The sequence below is a fragment of the Leptidea sinapis genome, chromosome 9 (genome assembly GCF_905404315.1).
Source record: "Leptidea sinapis chromosome 9, ilLepSina1.1, whole genome shotgun sequence".
Classification (NCBI taxonomy): Eukaryota; Metazoa; Arthropoda; class Insecta; order Lepidoptera; family Pieridae; genus Leptidea; species Leptidea sinapis.
In genome coordinates, this window is record NC_066273.1 from 13,889,589 (window position 1) to 13,910,212 (window position 20,624).

The following is a 20,624-nucleotide window of genomic DNA, read 5'->3' on the forward strand; positions in this document are numbered from 1 at the left end:
TAGTTGAATAAAGGATTATTATTATTATTATTATTAATATTACACAGTTCGGGCTACAAACTGTATCTGTACTGTATACTACTAACCTTAATCTTGCAAACTGACCTCCAACATTCGATAGCACCAATAAATTATATATCTACATGTAATAAATTAAATCTAAGTCGTAGGAGTAGACAGGTTGTCGCTTAGTGTTCTCACTTCTCTGATGCGTAGGCTTCAAGGTAACTGACTTGATTCACTTATTAAGCGATAAGTAATGCAAAATAGAAGGTTGTGTTCATATATAGTTGTATGAAGTCCGTTTGCACAAAACCTATCACATTTCTATCGCATTGTTATTTAGATTTCAATGGTTACAACAAATTATAAGCGAACCATCATTAATGAGTACGACGCCTGTATTAAGAGCGGCCAAGTCGTCATAATTTTGTCGTTATAGTCTCGTGCGTGATTATGGCGTTTAAACGCATCTATCCTAAAAAATCTTATATGTTTTTATGATTTTTTTATGAAAATAAGGCACGAGACGAGCAGGACGTTCAGCTGATGGTAATTGATACAGCCTGCCCAATACAATGGAGTGCCGCTCAGGATTGTTAAAAAGCCCAAAAATTCTGAGCGGCACTACTATTGCGCTCATCACCTTGAGACATAAGATGTTAAGTCTCATTTGTCCAGTAATTTCACTAGCTACCTTGAGACCGAAACACAGTAAAGTTTACACATTACTGCTTCACGGCTGAAATAGGCGCCGTTGTGGTAACCATAATCTAGCCGGCATCCTGTGCAAAGGAGTCTCCCACTGGTAATAGTGATCCCAGTGATAGCTATCATGTTGCTCTATGATGTGCATTGTATCTAGGTTTCTATCGAAGCATATCCGTCCTGCCTTTTTGCACAAATTTTACCTGGACTTTATCCGATCATAATAATAATATTGACACACATTTACACAAATTATTTCGCCCCAAACTAGGCATAGCCTGCACTATGGGTTGCAAGACAACGATATATTTAATACAATATACTTACATCAATATCATATAAACATATTGTACTCATAAATTGTAATCATAAAAGTTATGATAAAAGCAATTGAATCCTCGCGTATGCAATGGAGTTTCTATATGATAAACATTTATTTCACAATTTTGTAAAGATTACTCAAAAACACGTATTTCTTGGAAAAAGTTTTAAGGAATTTCTGCACACTTTTTTCGTTCGCTTTCTCTTGCTAGTCGTCAAGGTGCGGCGGTGTGCGTTGAATGAAACAGTGTACTTTTCGGACATTGACGATAGACAGACGGGAAAGGGCCCTCTTTAAAATAATACAAGAGCAATCTCTATAAAAAATATTATATATAGAGTCTGTAAGTATATTTAAATGAAATAAATCTATTTATACATTCTTTGGCTGTGAGAAAATTAAAGATTTTGAGTCGTTGGACTACTAACTGAGGTTTAGGGGATAAGTGCCAGTCTGGTGCCCTTTTGCTAATGTCTGGGCTATAACAAGTGATTAGTTTTTTTTGATACAACAAAGTTTTTCAGCAAAGATTGTCAATAAATGAATTTTGTTTATCATTTGTGTTGGTGTGTGTGACGGTGTTGTATTTGCATGTGTCATAAATTCATCGGTATTCACAAGGATGTACCTAGGTCGTCTAATGTGTGTCAAACATAGTTACGGTAACACGTGGCCTCACGATGTCTTCGTCACTAAGGGAGGGTCACCCTATCGAAGCGCGAGCGATGATGCACTACAACTTAAGGCGACACTAAATGCCAACGACCTTGAATGATATGAGTTCACGGCTACCGGCCCGCCATCTATGTAACAAAGCCAATATTTTCAAAATTCTTGGGTGGAAAACAGTTTATATGCTTACAATCCTCGTTATTCACTACAAATCTGAATAAATTAACCTACACAAAAAAGTACAAGCTATAAGAATAACTTTTCTGAGAGAAGTACCAAAAAAATACGTCACGCCATGCCAAAAAACTTGTTTAACTTCAAAGAAATGTGGTAGTTCAAAAAGGCTCGGCAGTGTTAATTATAACCAACAGCGAGCATTAGCAACCTAATAAGACTTAAGGATATGTGTAACAGGATTAAGTAGTGTTCATAGCTCGAAATTCTATACTTTCACCACAAAACTTGTCTAAAAAACCATGTTTGCGTGTTTTCGCTTACTCTTCGCCTTCACTGGTGATCTACTCAATATCGCGGCTATCTACGTTTCAGATATACCACGATGCCGTCTGTGGTCATATATATTAATTTATTGTAAAATATCTGCAAACATTGCAGTTGACGTTGAGAAATTATTCAAAAACCCCAAACATGTTGGATTTGCAAAGCTATATCACTAAAATTTACGTGACACTAAAATTAGTCATGATACGAATGCTACGAATATTATATAAATTTAATATAATAATAAAGAAAATATTGGTTTTCAGGCCCGTTATCAGCAAAAGCAGCTGCAAGAAAGGGAGATGAAGATTGCGTCGCTGTACGAGGCACAGCAGGCGAGGGCGCTGGATAGAGTGCGGCAGTCGCCTGGTTCCGGGACTATCGCCGCGCCCACCCCGCCATCCACGCACCAGCCGGGAAAGGTATACCAGCATTAGGTTAACCATTCATGTTCAGGAATTGGCGCAGGTCCTTACGCGTCTTTTCCGGCTTTCCTACTCACCAGGCGTAGTCGCAAAATTAGTGCACCCGCTTCCCAAAGAAAGTACGCTTGGATCCGTCCATTATCAACGGCAAGCTCTTGCGTTACCTAGAGGATGAGCTGATCAGCGACTGCCAGTCTAGTTTCCGTCAGGGTCACTCAGTTGGTAATCTTCTTACATACCTCACACATAAGTGGGCGCAAGCGTTTGAGTCGAAGAGAGGCATTGGCGATAGGTTTGTATATAGCACTTATAGCGAAATTGCTAGCCTATGGGGTTCCCCGGAGGTTGTGCAAAAGGGTCACTAGCTTTTGGGCCGATCGGAGCATCAAGGTTTTTATCAACAGTGCATGTTGCGACTTAAAAACTTCTCGTAATATTACATTTGAAAACATTGCATTCACAGGTGCGTCAAATGTTCGAAGAACGTCGCACCAAAGCTGGTATCGACAAGAGTTACCCACTGCAGCCGATACACAACACGGAGAAGACACAGCCGAAGAAACCGCTGACCAACGGCTTCACCAAAATGAACTCCAAGCCGCCGGAGAAGAGAAAAGAAGATCAGAAGACGACAACAACTAGGACACGTACTACAGTCAGCTCGCACAGCGTGAGGAAACAAGTCACACAGGTAATAATAATAATAAACACTGGCCTGCAAAGCTAAATATCACACTTTTGAAATTTCCATTTCATCTAAACTAGTGATAGGAGCGCTCGGAGGGAACCCACCGCCTGTAGGGTTCGTTATTCAATTTGATACAAATTAGATTTGTATATTTAATCCCAGAAGTGAGTGATATAACTTAAAAATAACAAACGGTTTCATTTAAGATATTCTGAAATTTGGAAAAATTGAATACTGGATTTTTAGCGGGAAAATCGCGCACCGCAGGTTATCGCGCACCGCAGGTTAAGCACTACCTTCTCTACATAAATGCCCCTATGATCTAAGTCGTAACGCAATACAAAGTGACCTAATGCAGAGCGTAATGCGTAATGATGCGTAATGATTTAGACCACAGAGAGAATGTCTGGTGTAATTAAACAATACAGTGAATACAATACGCTGGTGTGGTTAAAATAACGAGACTTAGTGCTAAACTCCGTCATAATTCTTACGGAATATTGTCATTTCTAGGTAGTATAGTAGGAAGACCAATTAAACGGTAGGCTGATGACATAACACAATCAACAGGAACACAATGGATACAGAATTGACAGAAAGTTGTGAATGAAGTTGGAGGAGGCCTTTACCCAATCTGGGGTACATATCTCAGAAATTGTAAAAACAAAATAACAATTGTTCAAATAACCTAGATTAAGCAAATAATACTAACAATAACTAATAATATTTCGAATGTACACTTTTTTTAGAGATATGGAATAAATGGCTATATTATTACTGTCATTTCTAGAGTGTTCTTGTTTCTTCTATTGTGTGACTTCTTTCAACTCCTCGCAAGGCCCTAATTAAAAACAGAAAGTCTACTGTAACCTACGTACTAAGAATTAAACACACACACAAAACGGTTTTTGAATTTTATTACAATTAATTATTCTTCTTCTTCTCAATCGGTCACTCTTGTCGGAGTGGTCGTGGTTGCTAAGATGATGTAACATTAGTCGCGCACACACAGTTAATAATAAAACCATGAAATAATTAACTTGTAATATATAATAAACATGGTAAATTTTGTAATTTAAGTTATTTGCAGTGTTTTTATCTAAACAAATGAAAATTAAGTATTTATAATTAATTTCTACAGCAGGATAAAATATGTATAATGAAAATGCCATAATCCTGTATTACGTATAGATAAATAACTTATGATGTTAATATTTTCCAGCAGTCGCACAAAGTGGAACATCAGCTAACAAATGGCTCCGGCGATCTCAATCATAATCATGTGACAGATCTGGACGTTCAACTATTAGTAAGTTTATGTAATATTATCAATAGTAGTGAAACCTCTAATAGAAAGATAGCCATAAAAGATTTTGTAATAAGTAGCGGCGAGCCTAAAAAAACATTTACGTGATGGTAAGTGAGAAGTCCTACTCATTACAGTGCAGTGCTGCTTAGGATTCTTAAGAAAAACAACGTGATATAAGAAAATATTTTTTATATGATCGTTTATATGGTTCATGATAATTTTTTTATCAAAATTTTAATATAACCTATTATCACTGCACTCGCCGACCGACGCTACTTTATTTTAATAATCAATGAACAGCCGAACGTTTAGGTTGATTGTGCCTCTCTGTCGCTTGATCCTCGCTCTCGCTCGCTTTCAGGTGAGGCGGAACGTGACACTTTTACGTGCGAGACCCGGAGTTATATTGTCGTCAAAAAATCTGGGCTCATTCACACTTAACTTGACATTAGATGCTAAGTCTTCCTAGAAAACTAATTTTACATGCAACGGCGCCCTTGACACAAATTATGCCTGAATAATACTGGTGTCTGGTGGCGAAAAAGGGCGGGTACTACAGTTGCGGTCTGTGTTAAAGAGCTAGAGCAAATCGTGAAAATAATAAGATATTACCAACAATATGTCCGATTAATAACTTTCTAAAGTAACTGAGCATTGAACACTCTTTAAAATAATTAAAGTCCAATTAAACTTTTCAGCCCAAAAGCAATGGCGAGCGAACAGACCACGTAGACGGTGCAGATCGTGCAGACTATCTGTTAGACAATGAGACGTTCCCTGATGCTTTAGCGCCTGCACACACGCCACGGAGCCCAGAACCGAACGATAACAAGCCAGTAGTCAAGAAGTAAGTCACTGTAGTCTATTTACATCATCATCATCATCAGCAGCCGGAAGACGTCCACTGCTGGATAAATGCCTCCCCCAAAGATCTAGACGATCGGTCCTGCGCTGCCCTCGTCCAACGTATTCCGGCGATCTTGACCAGATCATCGTTCCATCTTGTGGGGGGCCTACCAACACTGCGTCTTCCGGTACGTGGTCGCAATTTCATTATTATTAATTTTTACTCCATTTATATAATCCATACTGTTTCTATAACTACGGGCTTTATGAGTTCGAGGTAGCTCAGAGGGCAATGGAGAGGGCTCGAGAGTTTCCTGCGAGATTGAATCAGAAATTAGGAGATTCGTAGGAGAACCAAAGTCATCGATATAACCCGAATTGCGAAACTGATGTGGCAGTGGGCAGGGCACATAGCTCGAGGGACAGATGGCCGTTGGGCCAGAAAAGTCCTCGAATCTGGTCAAGATCACCGGAATAGATTGTATCAGGGTAGCGCAGGACCGATCTTCGTGGAGATCTATGGGGGAGGCTTTTGTCCAGCAGAGCACTGTTTGTTGCATTAAATTTAGATTAGTAATAAGAATTGTCTTGGTAAGAAAATTTAGACAGATGTTGGTATTAAATAAAACAGAATCTGCCATCGTAAACTCATACAAAGTTAAGGAAGAATGTATTAAAATCTTACATCCAAACATAAGAAATGAGTTAACAGCTTAACATTGGGCCAGTCAGTCATTTTCCCAGACAACTGTATTATTAAATGAAAAGTAATATTAATTTCGTCAAATTTGTTTTTTTTTCTGTTATTAACTTTTATGTTATTAGTCTCGTGCCAGAGTTTGACGAGTCAACATCTCCCGAGGATGCCTCAAATCAAATCAAATCAAATCAAAATATTTTATTGCAAGTCACATTTTACAGTAGGATGGATTGTACATTAATGGGTAGACAATATGTGTCGCCCTGTAAGGGCACAGCAACGTTATATATAAAATAAATAAGTCTTATACATTTTATACATTCTTATACTATATTGTAACTAATTCTCACACTTGTAATTAAAAAATTCGTGTAAATCGTAGAAGCATTTTGAAACTAAAAAATTGTTAAGATATCTTTTAAATAAAGAAGGCTTCTCTTTATTTTTAATTTGTTTGGGATGTGATTATAATGCTCGATGACACTAATGACATAATTGTTTGGGGAATTTTTAATTTGTTTAAATTTCTATTATTTCGCTTGTTATTTGGTAGTGTTGAGTATAAGTCCGAATGTTTTTTAGCAAATTTACATGCTTCTAGGATGTAAATTGAAGTAAGAGTTAAAATTTTGTGTTTAATAAAATATGGTCTACATGAATCCATCTGCTGAATATTTTCTAAAATTCTGATACATCTTTTCTGTTGAATAAATATATTTTTTATTTCACTACAGTTTCCCCATATTAATATTCCATATGATAATCTAGAATGTGCATATGCATAATAAGCAGCAAGGGCAGAGGGTGCCTCGTGTAGAGGCAAAACACATGTCGAATTGTTTGAAGACGAATATTGGCGGAATTAACACTCAAGAAAACTGAAAACATTGGGATAATTATGGTTTTCCGCAAAATAACGCCTTCAATAACTTTTGTTTGTTAAATTAACAAACAAATAACGTAATGTAATAATCTTCCAGAACTCCAACAACACAACCGACAAGGACTCTCAAATCGAGACAGCCTCCTGCAGCTGCGCCAACTAAACGGATCACTAATGGAAATACTGTGAGTTGATTCATTCACAAATATTTGTTCCAATAAGATATTTTCTGAGTGTTCTGCATACGTCGCAATGATGAATGGTAGTTTTTGCAAATTAGTCAATTTTTCAACACACTTCACACGGTGCCTATTTCTGCCGTGAAGCAGTAATGCGTTATTGTGTTTTGGTCTGAAGTGCGCCGTAGCTAGTGAAATTACTGGGCAAATGAGACTTAACATGTTATGTCTCAAGGTGACGAGCGCAATTGTATTGCCACTCAAAATTTTTGGGTTTTCAAGAATCCTGAGCGGCACTGCATTGTAATGGGCAGGGCGTATCAATTACGTCCTGCTCGTCTCGTCTCTTATTTTCAGCCATAAACCGAACTATAACACACACTTACATAATAAAATTACACACTAGTGCATAATGGAATTATCTATACAAAGTTAATTTTCTTTGAAAACTCAATTTTCTTTTATTGTATTATAAAATTTTATTTTATTATAGACAAAGAATGTAATACATAGTTTTTCATTGATGATCATGAATAAAGTTTGATGTTATGTGCATAATCTTCTTAATATATATAAATTACGTGTCACGTTGTTTGTCCGCGATGGACTCCTAAACTAATGAACGGATTTTAATGGGGATTACTTCATGGAGTGCAGTTTAGTCCAACTTGAGAGATGGGATAGTGTTTATTTCGATTTGGGACCCATAATTATTTTTATTTTCAATATTTGTTTTGCATGTACATATTTTCTATGTGAGAATCTAGTGACGCGCGGTTTGGCAGTTCCAATGTGAAACAATTTCATTATAACAACAGCATTTTATACGAAATAATTCTTGATGTTTTTAAATATTATTGGCAAATTCCTATAAAACAATTTTTTTTATTATCTACAGAACAACGTCTGTCGGGTCATATATATAGTCTAGTCTTATATATAACTAGCTGACCCGACAGACGTTGTTCTATTCATAATAAAAAAAAACTCTTGCGGATGGAATTTTGGAAAAATCCGTTCTTAGCTAACCTCTACTCGGTGAAAAGATATTCCTACCAAATTTCAAGTCTTTAGCTCTAGTGGTTCCAGAGATATCGTGATGAGTGACAATAGACGTGGAAATCTCATATATATATAATTTCCGAAGTTCAATCTACACACACACATATATATATATATATATATATATATATGTGTGTGTGTGTAGATTGAAGTGCGTGAACTTCGGAAATGGATTGTCTTGATTCATACCACAAACTTTCAAGGATTGGCCTTAAGATTTGAATGGTCAGGGCGAATGCGAGACGGATCGGATATTAAAGTTTGCGGGCTAACTCGTCATGCAAAATGTTCATTAAGTAGTTGCTGCAGATCTGAAGAATTGCTATTATCATTGCTGCATTGATCTCTTGACATCGGTTAAGTTATTTGTACATGTTGCCCATGAAGTATTATTGTAAAAATTTAAGCTGTGCATCTTCGAGAGGTTGCAGTGACCCAATACGATGGTGAATCTGTCCTTATATCTACAATATCAAAAGCAAAACCCGTATTACTGATTTATAAACACTTTTTTTTAGAATTAGCATACACAATACATAGGAATAAGTATAGTACGTATGTTATTCTTTTACTGTATTGTGTGTAAGTATGTAAATAAATAAATACCTTGAATGTCGGATTAAATCCTCGTTCTTAGATGTCTGCCCCAAATGAGGTCATTTGGAAACAAACATTGTATTTTTGAATGTTTTCTAGAACATAGCAGCACAATTCTTGCGTTTCTCCGCAGAATACTCGCAAACAACGTCCATCGGCCCAATGCGAAAGCTAGTATGCAAGCAGTACTACAGTACAGTATAAGTACTGCATCGTATCGAAACGCTGCTCGATTCAAATCAGTACTTCATAAACTTCTTCTTGTGCGTCGAAAATTATCTATAAGTTGTTGATCTCTTAGGTTTTACTGGACGATTTCGTATTACCAGCCGATCCGTTTTACGGGCTGCTACGCTTTGCTCTTGTGATTCATAGCACGAAGACGTTCCATACTAACGTGGTTCTTTTCACCTGTAATTTCTTGTTCTTCTTCAGTCCTTTCATTCGCAATATTTCGAATCCTAGTTCCATTACGTCTTTGTCGGTAATTATTTAATCGTCTTGATCGTGACATTGTTAATGATAATATCGGCACAATAAGCTAATAGAAACTCGAAACAAACACACCAACCGGTCAACTTGAATAACATGACGTGCACTGTCAGTTGTATTTTATAACTCATGTAGCGTGAAACTAACAAAACACTTTATTGAATTCTTTCTATTCTCGAGATGTCATCAAAATGTCAATCCATACAAAATGTATCAGAAAATACTTTTTTTTATAATAATATTTTTTCGTATTTTTTATGATATTTTATGACTTATTATATCCTTTGTCCGTCTCCTGGCTCTAAGCTACCTCCTCATCAATTTTCAGCCATATCGGTAAAGCCGTTCTTGATTTATAAATAGTGTAACTAACACGACTTTCTTTTATATATATAGATTTATACGTCTATATAGAGCCTTTTCATCTTAGTCAACGCATGACAACAGGCCAAGTTTATTACTTTATAACAGCTACGTCTTACACTCGCGATACGCCAGTCACTTTGTTTTAGTGTGTGTGCGTTTGCTGAAAATAGAGGCTAACAGTTCGCCGCTACTTTTTTCGACGTGTTCACAACTGTCACAATCGATCTAGACATATAAATTATCTAAGTGCCTAATTTTAATATAAAGTGAGAAGTAGTTTAGAGCGACAATTTTTTTATTTAAGAGCCTACTTCCTTTTTGAAATACTTGTGGATTACTTTTAAATGTCGATTTTTAATCTGTACAATTCTCGTACAAAAAATGCGACAAGGTTCAAAAAAACTACAAAAATTTTCAAGAAATAATAAAAAAATCGCAATAATAAAATAATATAATATGATATCCTGGCAATTCAAAATATAACAATTAGAAACTATTTTACAACTGTCGTCTTTTCGAAAACATTCTAACGTCAAATTAATCGTTTATAATAATTTGAAAGCTGAAAATTTCGTATGAATATTTCGTGTCAAAATTGTTTGTGTGATAATGTTGTAAATATTTACAAAATTGTTATGGTCAGGTGAAATCTGAAGACGGCAACGCACGAGGGGTCATGCAGCGGAGCGCGAACCCTGTAAGAGTTTATTTTTCATTTAGTTTATTTTCTATCTAAACTATCTTCCACGTTAATAGTTATTTATGCAACTGTTGTGTAATAAGGGGTATTAAAACACGAATGTGGGTTTGGTTTTAATACCTAATTATTAACAGTTGCATACAAGACTTTATCTACACCCAGAATATGAATGAAATGAAATTCAGTACAACATTACATCACTCGTTTGGATAATGAAATGGTTATTAGGACGGTGGGTGTTTTAATGTTGGTAAAAAGCTAACTGTTTCAGAATATTTTATAGAGAATTTACAGCATGGGTGTAGATAAAGAGTTTTAAGTTATTACTAAACGACCATATCATCTCTGGACATTGCTGGAACGTGAACCCCCTCCCATACCCCTTTCACTCTCTCGCGCGTCCTGTTGTGTCAGAACGGTTTACAGTTTTACAGAGGGTAGAGGTAAGGACAATTATCTATGTATATGAAAAAGTGTCCGTCAAAATGCATTAAATTTGGGTGGCGCTTCAGTAGCATCAGGGTAAATCTTAAGAGGTAAATTTGAAATAGTACTAATCACTCTATTTGCAGGATTCCCTTTAATAAATATATTTTTTTTTGGTTATATTTACTGCATTACTTTGTATAGCGTGTGTTGTTGAAATTTTCAATAAATAACTACTTTATTCGACAATAATATTAAATCTTTTAACTCGGCATACTTCAATTCGCTTAAAATTGCTACATTCGCCATACGCCTATGCTGACACCAGCGCTATTGTGGAAGCTTATTGAACTGTTATTTACTACATAAGCTGGACACTTTTTCAACTTTTCTCCTATAAGAGATGATTCTCCTCGTCTCTACCTTCCATACGTTAGGTACATGTCGTGATTTTTTCGTGCTATCACTGCTTTGTTTTTGAAGTTTTCATTGTAACGTTTTCGTTGTTAATAGTTCAGTAGTTTCTTTAATTATGTGTCCCTATAATATGGAAGACAAGCGAGCATACGGGACACCTGATCATGATGTAATGAGCGCGTGCCATACTCTAGCTCAGTGCTCTGTGAACGGCTCGCCTGACATTAAGTAGAGACGTCACTTCATTGAGTGTCTTCTACTGCATTTATCACGGGAAGTGAACGAAGAGCTGTTTCACCTGATTCCTACCGCCGAATCACACCTTCGCACGACACGCCACAAATTATAATATCATCCCCACCATCTGGATATGTGGCGTTCCTCCACAGTGCGGTTTTGAAGAATCTTTCTTCCACGCACAACAACGCTGTGGAATGAGTTTCCGTGTGCTGTGTTTCCGGGACGATATGACATGGGTACCTTCAAAAACTTACTTTGCCGGCAATTCTCCTGTGATTCCTCTGGTTTTTGCAAGAGAATGTGGGTTGCGCTGATCACTTAACACACTTAACCCGTACGCTCATTTGTTCTTGTCTTCATAAAAAAATAAGTGTCGAATAAACATAACTAACATGAAAACACATGTTACGTGGCTGGCGAGGATCGAACTGGGTTCTACTTGGTGGGAGTCTTCATTTCTAACTCTTACTCCATCAACTCTTTTAATATCATTTGCCTTTTTAATATTATTTTTTTGGTAAATTAAGTAACATACACTCAATCTTTTACTGTCTATTATTGACGAGCATTGTTGCTTTCATTAATTGATGACAATAATGATTTGTTTTTATTATTGTTTTTTTTCTTACGCTATATATTTTTTATTTTTTTTATTTTCAGGTGCCAGTCAGAAGGAATACAGTGGTAATTCCATTTGATTTGTTTCCAACCTATACTAGGTTTTTAATTAATCTTATAGCTAGATAACACATATTGTTATAATTACCTTTCAGAAATTTTTGATTTCTGTACTAGTTAATAAAGATTACTTACTTAAGGCACGGACTGACTACGATTGTAAATACTACAACCAACCCAACAATATTTGTGTTGATCATGTGGCTAAGCTGCAAATGAGCATCTATTTTACTTTTGTTTATTTAAAATTTACGTATTAAAATTGAAAAATTTTTCGGTTAAAGTTTTAGAAAAGTACAAATTCTATTGAATTCTTTAAAAAAAGAATGTTGTTATAGCTGAAAATTCGGAGATTTTAGACTCAAGTTTATTTTTGGGAAGCAACTTCCAAATTTTTTATTGGATATTTGAATTATATATAAATATTCTATTCGGTTCAAAATTTTCTTTAAGTCGTTCTTTGTGCACTGAATCTTTTGCATCGGAATATTTTCATTGCATTATGTTGTAATCGACTCTCTAAGAAACAACAATTTTTGTGGATATTCAGGAATGACCACAATTTCAATAAGGCACCGTTTTCATGTATGTATGTATGTATTTTTCTTAGATACGTTAAGATAGAGCCTCTTGCTATGAAGCAACGCAAGAAAATAGGCCAGGTTTTTTACTTTGCTGACGTCGGTCGAGCGTAGCTATAACTATGAATACTACGCGGGTAGAGCTACGTCACGCTGACGAGAATCATCGGTCGAAATAATTTAGTGCATTAAGTGCTACTCTGTCCGAGCGACCGTACACGTGTATGTAACATCGTTATCAAAAGTCTTAAACAAAAATTCGTGTTTTGGCATGTTCGAATATATTGTAAAAATTTCTCCTCCAAATTGAAGCTCTATAATAATTGGGTGAACATGATATCTTCTCCGTCTTTTATTCCGTAACCGTTTGCATAAGTAGTACGCACATATTAAAGAGGTTTAAAATGGATTCATTTTTATTCGCAATCGTACACGCGCAACCAAGTTTGCTGTCAGCTGAGCACTAAACGCAACATGGTGAGCGAGTATGACACGCGCTACGCTCGAGCGACGTCAGCGCTGACCGTCGGTCGCGCTCTAAACCATAGATAATACACTTTATACTAGAGATAGATGTGCAACTCATGTTTTTATTTTGTAAAATCAGTGTACCCAGGCCAAGAGTGAAGAGATGGCGCTGCGTTATTTTTACGCTCTTAGCGTACCGTCGCTAGATGGCGCTAATTATGTTTATAGTTTTTACTTTTTACTATTGTTGTAGACCGTATTGAATGCATATTGATGTTTTGTGTGGGTGGAGATTACTATTCGTTTATTAAGTTCAGCAGTCACCTTTACATAAAGATTCCAATCAATGATTACAACACGATAGTCAAGTCTTTAATAATAATAATAATAAAATATTTTATTTGCAGCTAAAAAACACACAAAAATTAAAAAAAAATCTTAAATAAGTAACTTAAGTGAGTTTTTTGCTATCACTAGCTCCATCTATCCATCTATCACGTATGTTAAATTATCGCCATCGTGGTGAAGTTGCAGCGTACCTAATATAATAGGTGGCAGCACTTTCAATGCAAATTTTTTTCATGTGCCAATGTAGGGAAGTTGCACCCCCCTGCTCTAAACGCAGTCTTACACTAGCGCTATGGAGCTATGTCACTTTGTTTTAGTGTGCGTGAAAATGAAATTCGTATTCGAGTGACACTGTGGCGAACTGTTAACCTTACCTTAAGTATCTTTCTGGACAGGTTATTTTCATCAGGTGTTTCTCTGTAGGGCTATCTGAAGTCTAGAACATATTGTAACAAGTCTTCTTATAAAAGCTTTTGGAGTCTCAAAGATTCTATATTTTAAAAAAACAACCATGTCGAAATTCCCATCCGTATATTATTCATATCGAAGCATGATTGTGGACTTTCTGACAATTCGTTTATATTATTTTCTTTTTATATTGGTCCCAGTCTATATTCAGATTTGGCCCGCACATGAGACTCAGCTGATCAAAGTAAAAAAAAAAAAACATTAAGGCGACACTAAATGCCAGCGACCTTGAGCGATATGAGTTCACGGCTGCCGGCCCGTCATCTATGTAACAAAGCCAATATTTTCAAATTCTTGGGTGGAAAACAGTTTATATGCTTACAATCCTCGTTATTCACTACTAATCTGAATAAATGAACCTACACAAAAAAGTACAAGCTATAAGAATAACTTTTCTGAGAGAAGTACCAAAAAAATGCGTTACGCCATGCCAAAAAACTTGTTTAACTTCAAAGAAAAGTGGTAGTTCAAAAAGACTCGGCAGTGTTAACTATAACCAACAGCAAGCATTAGCAACCTACAAATAAGACTTAAGGATATGTGTAACAGGATTAAGTAGTGTTCATAGCTCCAAATGCTTTCACCACAAAACTTGTCTAAAAACACCATATTTGGGTGTTTTCTGCTTACTCATCGCCTTAACGCGTCCAACAGAGTCCCCACTCGTCACGTCCCAACAAGCCCGCGACGCGCGTAGCCAGTTCCCCGCAGGGCGCGGCCAGCGGCGACGCGTGCGCCACGTGCGGCCGGCACTTCGCCCCCGACCGCCTCGCGAAGCACCAGGACATCTGCCGCAAGACCCACGCCAAGAAACGGAAGCCCTACGACGTGCTCAAGCATCGGCTGGCGGTGAGTCTAACGCACGAACAATTAAATAAAATTCACAAAATTGCCTTCTGTAGACCATCATGATAAGTAAATTTAATTTGTAACCAAGATTTATGAAACATGCGGAACTAGAACCCACGACCTCTCGGGTTCCATCCGAGCGCTCTTCCACTGAGCCAACCATTCGACGTATGGTTCGTAAATCTTGGTATGTCTTCTTCAACTCTCAGGTTGTGGCTTCACCTACAGGATCTATTATTTATTAGGTTATTTTGAAAGTGATAACCCTCACTTGATTGATATGGGGGGTCGGTTTAGGGGTTTAGATATTAAGTTATTCGTTGGTAATTATAATTGTATAAGATTCACTACGAACATCTGTAATAATAGAATTTACTCAATTAATGAACCAAGTTTCTAGAGTAAATACATTATGTAGAATTATTCAAATATTAGCTCTTAACCAGTACGACATATTACGGATCTTAACGCATAGTGCACAGGTACCTTAACACCCCTGAAATTTAAGTTTATATTTATTAATAAATTATATCAATACCTCAGTTAAAAAGTGAAACAAGTCTGAAATTCAGTAAGTTACCTAAGTATCAGAAATTTTTCCATAAACGATAACCCACAATTACCAAAACAAATCGATAAGTTTTTAATTAATTTTATATTGACAAACTTTTACACAAATTATCTTGCCCCAAACTAGACATAGCCTGTACTATGGATACAAGACAAATACAGGGTGGACCAAAAGTCCGTTTACATTTGAATCGGTTGCCACGTCTAGCAACGGCGGTGGAGGGGGGTGGAAGGGTTACGCATTGCAAGAGCGGCCAATGGGAATTTAGTACCATGGCGTCGTTTAACGGTAGTCAACGTGCACTTTGTGTACGCGAGTACTATCGAAACAACGATTCTGCGACCTTAGCTCAACGAAAGTTTTGCAATCATTACAAGATACGACACAAAAATCAAGCTCCATCAGGTGTGTTAATTAAATAATGGGTGCTCAAGTTTGAGAAGACGGGTTCAACAATGGATTTACCTCGATCTGGCCGGCCTAGAACGTCGAGGGACCCCGAAAACGTGGAGCGAGTAAAATCGTCTGTTCGTGACCAACCTGGACTATCAACTCGAAAGCGGTCTGATGTCCTTAACGTGCCAAGATAATGATGTATTAAACCGCATTCTCAAGAAATATTTAAGTCTACATTCCTATAAAATCCAACTGGTGCAGGAATTAAGGCCTCAGGACCATGCCACTAGGTTGCAGTTTGCGAACGAAATGGTAGAGCGATTCACCAGTTTTACAAACATTTTTTTCTCAACAAGGCACATTTCCGCCTAAATGGGCATGTTAATAGACAAAATTGTCGTTATTGGAGTGACACTATGTCATGGTGATCAAAATCCCCTCCATTCCAGCCAACCAACCCAGTAACTCTTGACGAATTAAAGGATCGTATTCGCACAGAAATCCAAAACATCTCAACAGAAACATGTAAAGCTGTCATCGAAAATTTCCGCTCTAGATTGCAGCAATGCCAGAATAATGAAGGATTGCATATGGATGATGTGATTTTTAAGAAATAAATTCTCCTTCTGTTTACTATCGAAAACAATAAACAGTTTTGATCTACTTTAATTAGTTTTTTTTTTAATCATCATTCCAATTATAAACGGACTTTTGGTCCACCCTGTATACATGTATATAATACAATATACTTAAACATACATAAATACATATAAACAACCATGACTCGGAAACAAACATCCATATTCATCATGTAAATGATTGCACCTACCGGGATTCGAACCCGGGACCTCTAGCTTAGAAGTCAGGGTCGCTAACCATTCGGCTAGATGGGTCGATAAGTGAATGCAGATTAATGTTAGTTCCAATATATCATCATAGGTCTAGAATGTTTTCGTTCCATACAGTAACAATTCGAATTGTGTTGGTTTGAATTTTGGTCTTTGGAATCCTTTTCTGAATTCTATTACGTTTTGGAACTGGGGTATCGATATGATAATAGACCAAGGCATGCATTTTTGTTGTATCACTTTACATAATTTTAATGTACCTAACTCAAATGATTTGTAAAAAGATGAAGCTGTAAATGTTGATTTAAACGGGTGGTTATGAGTTTCTTCCTGCTGAAAATATGAAAAGAAAAATTCTGACATTAATAACTTTCATTTCCTTATCCTAAATGTATAAAGTGATATGATTTGACCTGTCGGCGCTTGCGCTCACGGCTCAACAAACGAAAGAGTTGCGCGCACTTAGCGCGAATTGTTCACACTTCATTAAATTCAAGGGGAATTTATTCAAAACTTAAGTACGTAATTTAATTAAGTATATTATTAGAACAAGAAACACTCCTTAAATAATATTAGTGTTTTACCAGTCATACTATACACATACGTATCTATGTTGAAACATGTTTTTATTTTGTATCGTGTGTTGTCTTTCCTCACGCATACCTACTGCTGGAGCAGGGAACTGACGCAGAAGGCTACAAGGCAAGATTTATTGAATATTTGATTGAAAAGAGTGGCCGTTGAGTTACTTATATGTTCTTCCGTTCTAACATATGGTTAATTAAGTAATCTATATATATATATAAATGAATTGCTGTTCGTTAAATCCTCGCTCTCTCGCTAAAACTCGAGAACGGCTGGACCGATTTGGCTAATTTTGGTCTTGAATTATTTGTGGAAGTCCAGAGAAGGTTTAAAAGGATTGAATAAATAAGAAAATGCTGCTAAATTAAATAAAAACAACAAATTTGTTTTTCCTTTGATGTGTCCATACATAATTTCTATGCGAGAATTTATTGACGCACGGTTTACAGTTCTGCTGTGAAACAATTTCATTACGACAGCAGGGTGCCTATTTTACGAAGTAATTTTTTGATGTTATGATATATTATTGACAAATTCATATAAAAACATTATTTTATTTTTTATATACAGAACAACGTCTGTCAGGTCAGCTAGTTTAAAATAAATATTTGTAGTGACGATTCAAAAGCGCTTCGTTTAAGCCTAATGAATGAAGTTTATTTGACTTTGACTTTTGACATTGTTTTGGCTGTAATTGTAAACATTTTTATTGGCGCTATCAATAACTTTTATACGTATTGTATTATACGGAGACCGATACCGTACCCTGTATTACGCTAATCAGGCCTTTTTTTATGTAAACTTTACACACAGCCCTTGAGTATTTCACTGGTGTCTTGTAAGATCATCGAATAAACTGGCCTACATATGATTCCGAAAATTGAGTACGTGGCAGCTCAACTCTCATCTTAAATTTTTTTTAGTTAGTTGAAATTTAACAGCAACGAATCAAAAACTGATATAAAATTTCATTCATAACCTTTAATAAATTGTATACTCAATTGATTGGCAAGAAATTAGCAACACGTTCTTAAATAATATATTACTATGCTTAGGAGCTATAATAAAGTCCCAGCCACTGTTCAGGTATTATCTATAAATAAATTTAAATGTTTTATAAAAAATGGCTCTGTCGTAAATCCTATTACTCCACTGCTGAATATCTAAATGATCGGACAGCCTGGGACTAGATTGTGATTATTTTATAGCGGTAGAAATGTTTGTACAATATTGTATATTTTTATTGAAAGGAGCGCAAAAAAAGAATGCTGGGAGAGTTTCTTGCGCCGCTTCTTCTGTCTCAGAGCGCCATTTCTTTCCGAAGCGGTAGTAGTATCTAGTAGTTATTAGAAATGATATCAAAAAGAATTCTAAAGGAATCAATTTTGAGAAATTAAATGCCTTTTATGCCTTTAGACCACTCTATAGTGGTCTACCCCATAACACGTACAAACGTAAGAAACATTATGAATACTGACAGAATACTTTTATTGTATGTTTTGATGTCAGTGAAATGGTGCATATAGAGTTACGGCTATTTAACCCTATATAAGTTATATTAACAATCACTGGGCCCAAAAAAAATTGTACTTTTCCATGGGTAGAAAGGGAAGTAGGTCCTCTATAAGTTACTATCTACAGCTATAGTAAAATTGATAGGAAAGTATCTCGCGGTTGCTATTATCTCTCGAATAGATAGGCTCTCTCTGCTTTATATTATTTCCCACTGTATAATAAATTACTTTTTCTAAAACATATTAAATTTAGTCTTTTGTTATTTCTACTCTACTTACTTACACGCGTTGCGCCAATCATAGGAGTAGGTCCGCTATATTTACTTTGTCATTAGTGGTCGCCAAAATAATATACCTAGCTCCATTTGCATTGTGAAGGGCACTGAAGCGGAGCCGTTCATCAGCAAGCTGCGCAAGCCTCCGTCCCAGAGCAACACGAAGGGCACCAAGTCGCTGAACAGCAACTGGCGGAAGCAGCACGAGGAGTTCATCCAGGCAATACGAGCTGCCAAGCAGGTGCAGGCTCACCTCAACGCGGGCGGTCTGTACTCACTCCAGCTTTAATTATCTACATATATCATCATATATCCCGCTCCATATTCACGCGAGATAGAGAGAAAAACTCGAGAAATGCGAATGTGGACCCGGTTCACATTCACATAATTTGCGCAGGTTCTCGCCTTGTTGTCCGATTTTAGTTTTTTGGCACGAGTCAAAGGAGCTGAGAACACGAGAACAGAGAGAAGTTTTATTGACGTCACACTTGCTTGTTTCTCAGTGTCCGTATAATATTTCTAATCTACAATGCGTGGAAACTTATTAGCACCTTGGTGGAATTACCCATTGATGAATTAAAAGAATCAAAAAAAAAAGATTGTTGCAGCAGTTACTTCTGCGTCCATCGTCATTGAGCGTGAGAACTGTATTGAGAACCTTGCGAGTGTGTACCCAAAGAAGCTCTCGCCGAAAATGTCGCTAAGATTCTTGCTGAAATTATAGGCGAGGTTCTCGCGTGAATGTGAAGCGGGCTTATAGCCGAAGGCGTTTTCTGCTAATTATTAATAGGTAACCCACAAAATTTGCGACACTGACTTATGTCTTCCGTTACGTGGATTTACTGGCCCTATTGGCCATTCGTTTAGCGAACTTGTCTCTCAAGAGGTTAGAAATTTCGACTGAAGATATTTGGAGCACGAAATTGAATCAAACTTATTTAACCGTGTATCATAATTAGAACCAGTAAGAACGTTGGCACACCTTAGATTCACATTTTATCAAATTATATACGGTCATATATTATATACCTAGTAGCAATTGCTTTCATCTCTGGTGTTTCGTGTTGTACAACTAATTACTACCACGTGTGGATGAGTGGCTTTCAACCGTCTATAGTGCACTTATCATCAAATCAACTATGGAAATGATGAATTTTTTTTTCAAATGGGCAGAGCAAAACTTCTTCCATTTGTTTCCAAAACCCTACGATGGACATCTTACTTGCAGTATCGTGAGATGTTTTCAATTGACCATGGGTGGCAGTGGTTTTTTATTGGTTCACTTAATATCCCGGTCACCTGTGTGTTGATTCTATGATAACATTAAATTGTGCAGGTAAGCTAAGTGACTTGCCTCCTCCGCCGCCGTCTGAGAACCCGGACTACGTCCAGTGTCCGCACTGTAACCGGCGCTTCAACCAGGGCGCGGCCGAGAGACACATCCCCAAGTGTGCCAGCTTCCAGTTCAACAAGCCCAAACCGCCCGCCAGACGGAGGTAACCACAGACAA

At 36.8% G+C, this 20,624-nt stretch overlaps 1 protein-coding gene across 3 annotated transcripts in view; it reads left to right on the forward strand.

Moving 5' to 3' along the window:
• LOC126966150 (zinc finger C2HC domain-containing protein 1C) overlaps positions 1–20,624 on the forward strand; it is a 58,910-nt gene that overhangs the window by 36,951 nt on the left and 1,335 nt on the right. Inside the window, exons 2-11 of one of the 3 annotated variants that reach the window (XM_050810097.1) lie at positions 2,470–2,625; positions 3,092–3,319; positions 4,542–4,625; positions 5,324–5,472; positions 7,152–7,239; positions 10,394–10,447; positions 12,194–12,217; positions 14,731–14,925; positions 19,218–19,380; positions 20,451–20,610. In XM_050810097.1, coding sequence (XP_050666054.1) covers positions 2,470–2,625; positions 3,092–3,319; positions 4,542–4,625; positions 5,324–5,472; positions 7,152–7,239; positions 10,394–10,447; positions 12,194–12,217; positions 14,731–14,925; positions 19,218–19,380; positions 20,451–20,610 — 1,301 coding nt within the window. Of the gene's footprint in view, positions 1–2,469; positions 2,626–3,091; positions 3,320–4,538; positions 4,626–5,323; positions 5,473–7,151; positions 7,240–10,393; positions 10,448–12,193; positions 12,218–14,730; positions 14,926–19,217; positions 19,381–20,450; positions 20,611–20,624 lie in introns of all 3 variants that reach the window. The other 2 variants (XM_050810096.1, XM_050810098.1) reach the window with 2 other exon arrangements.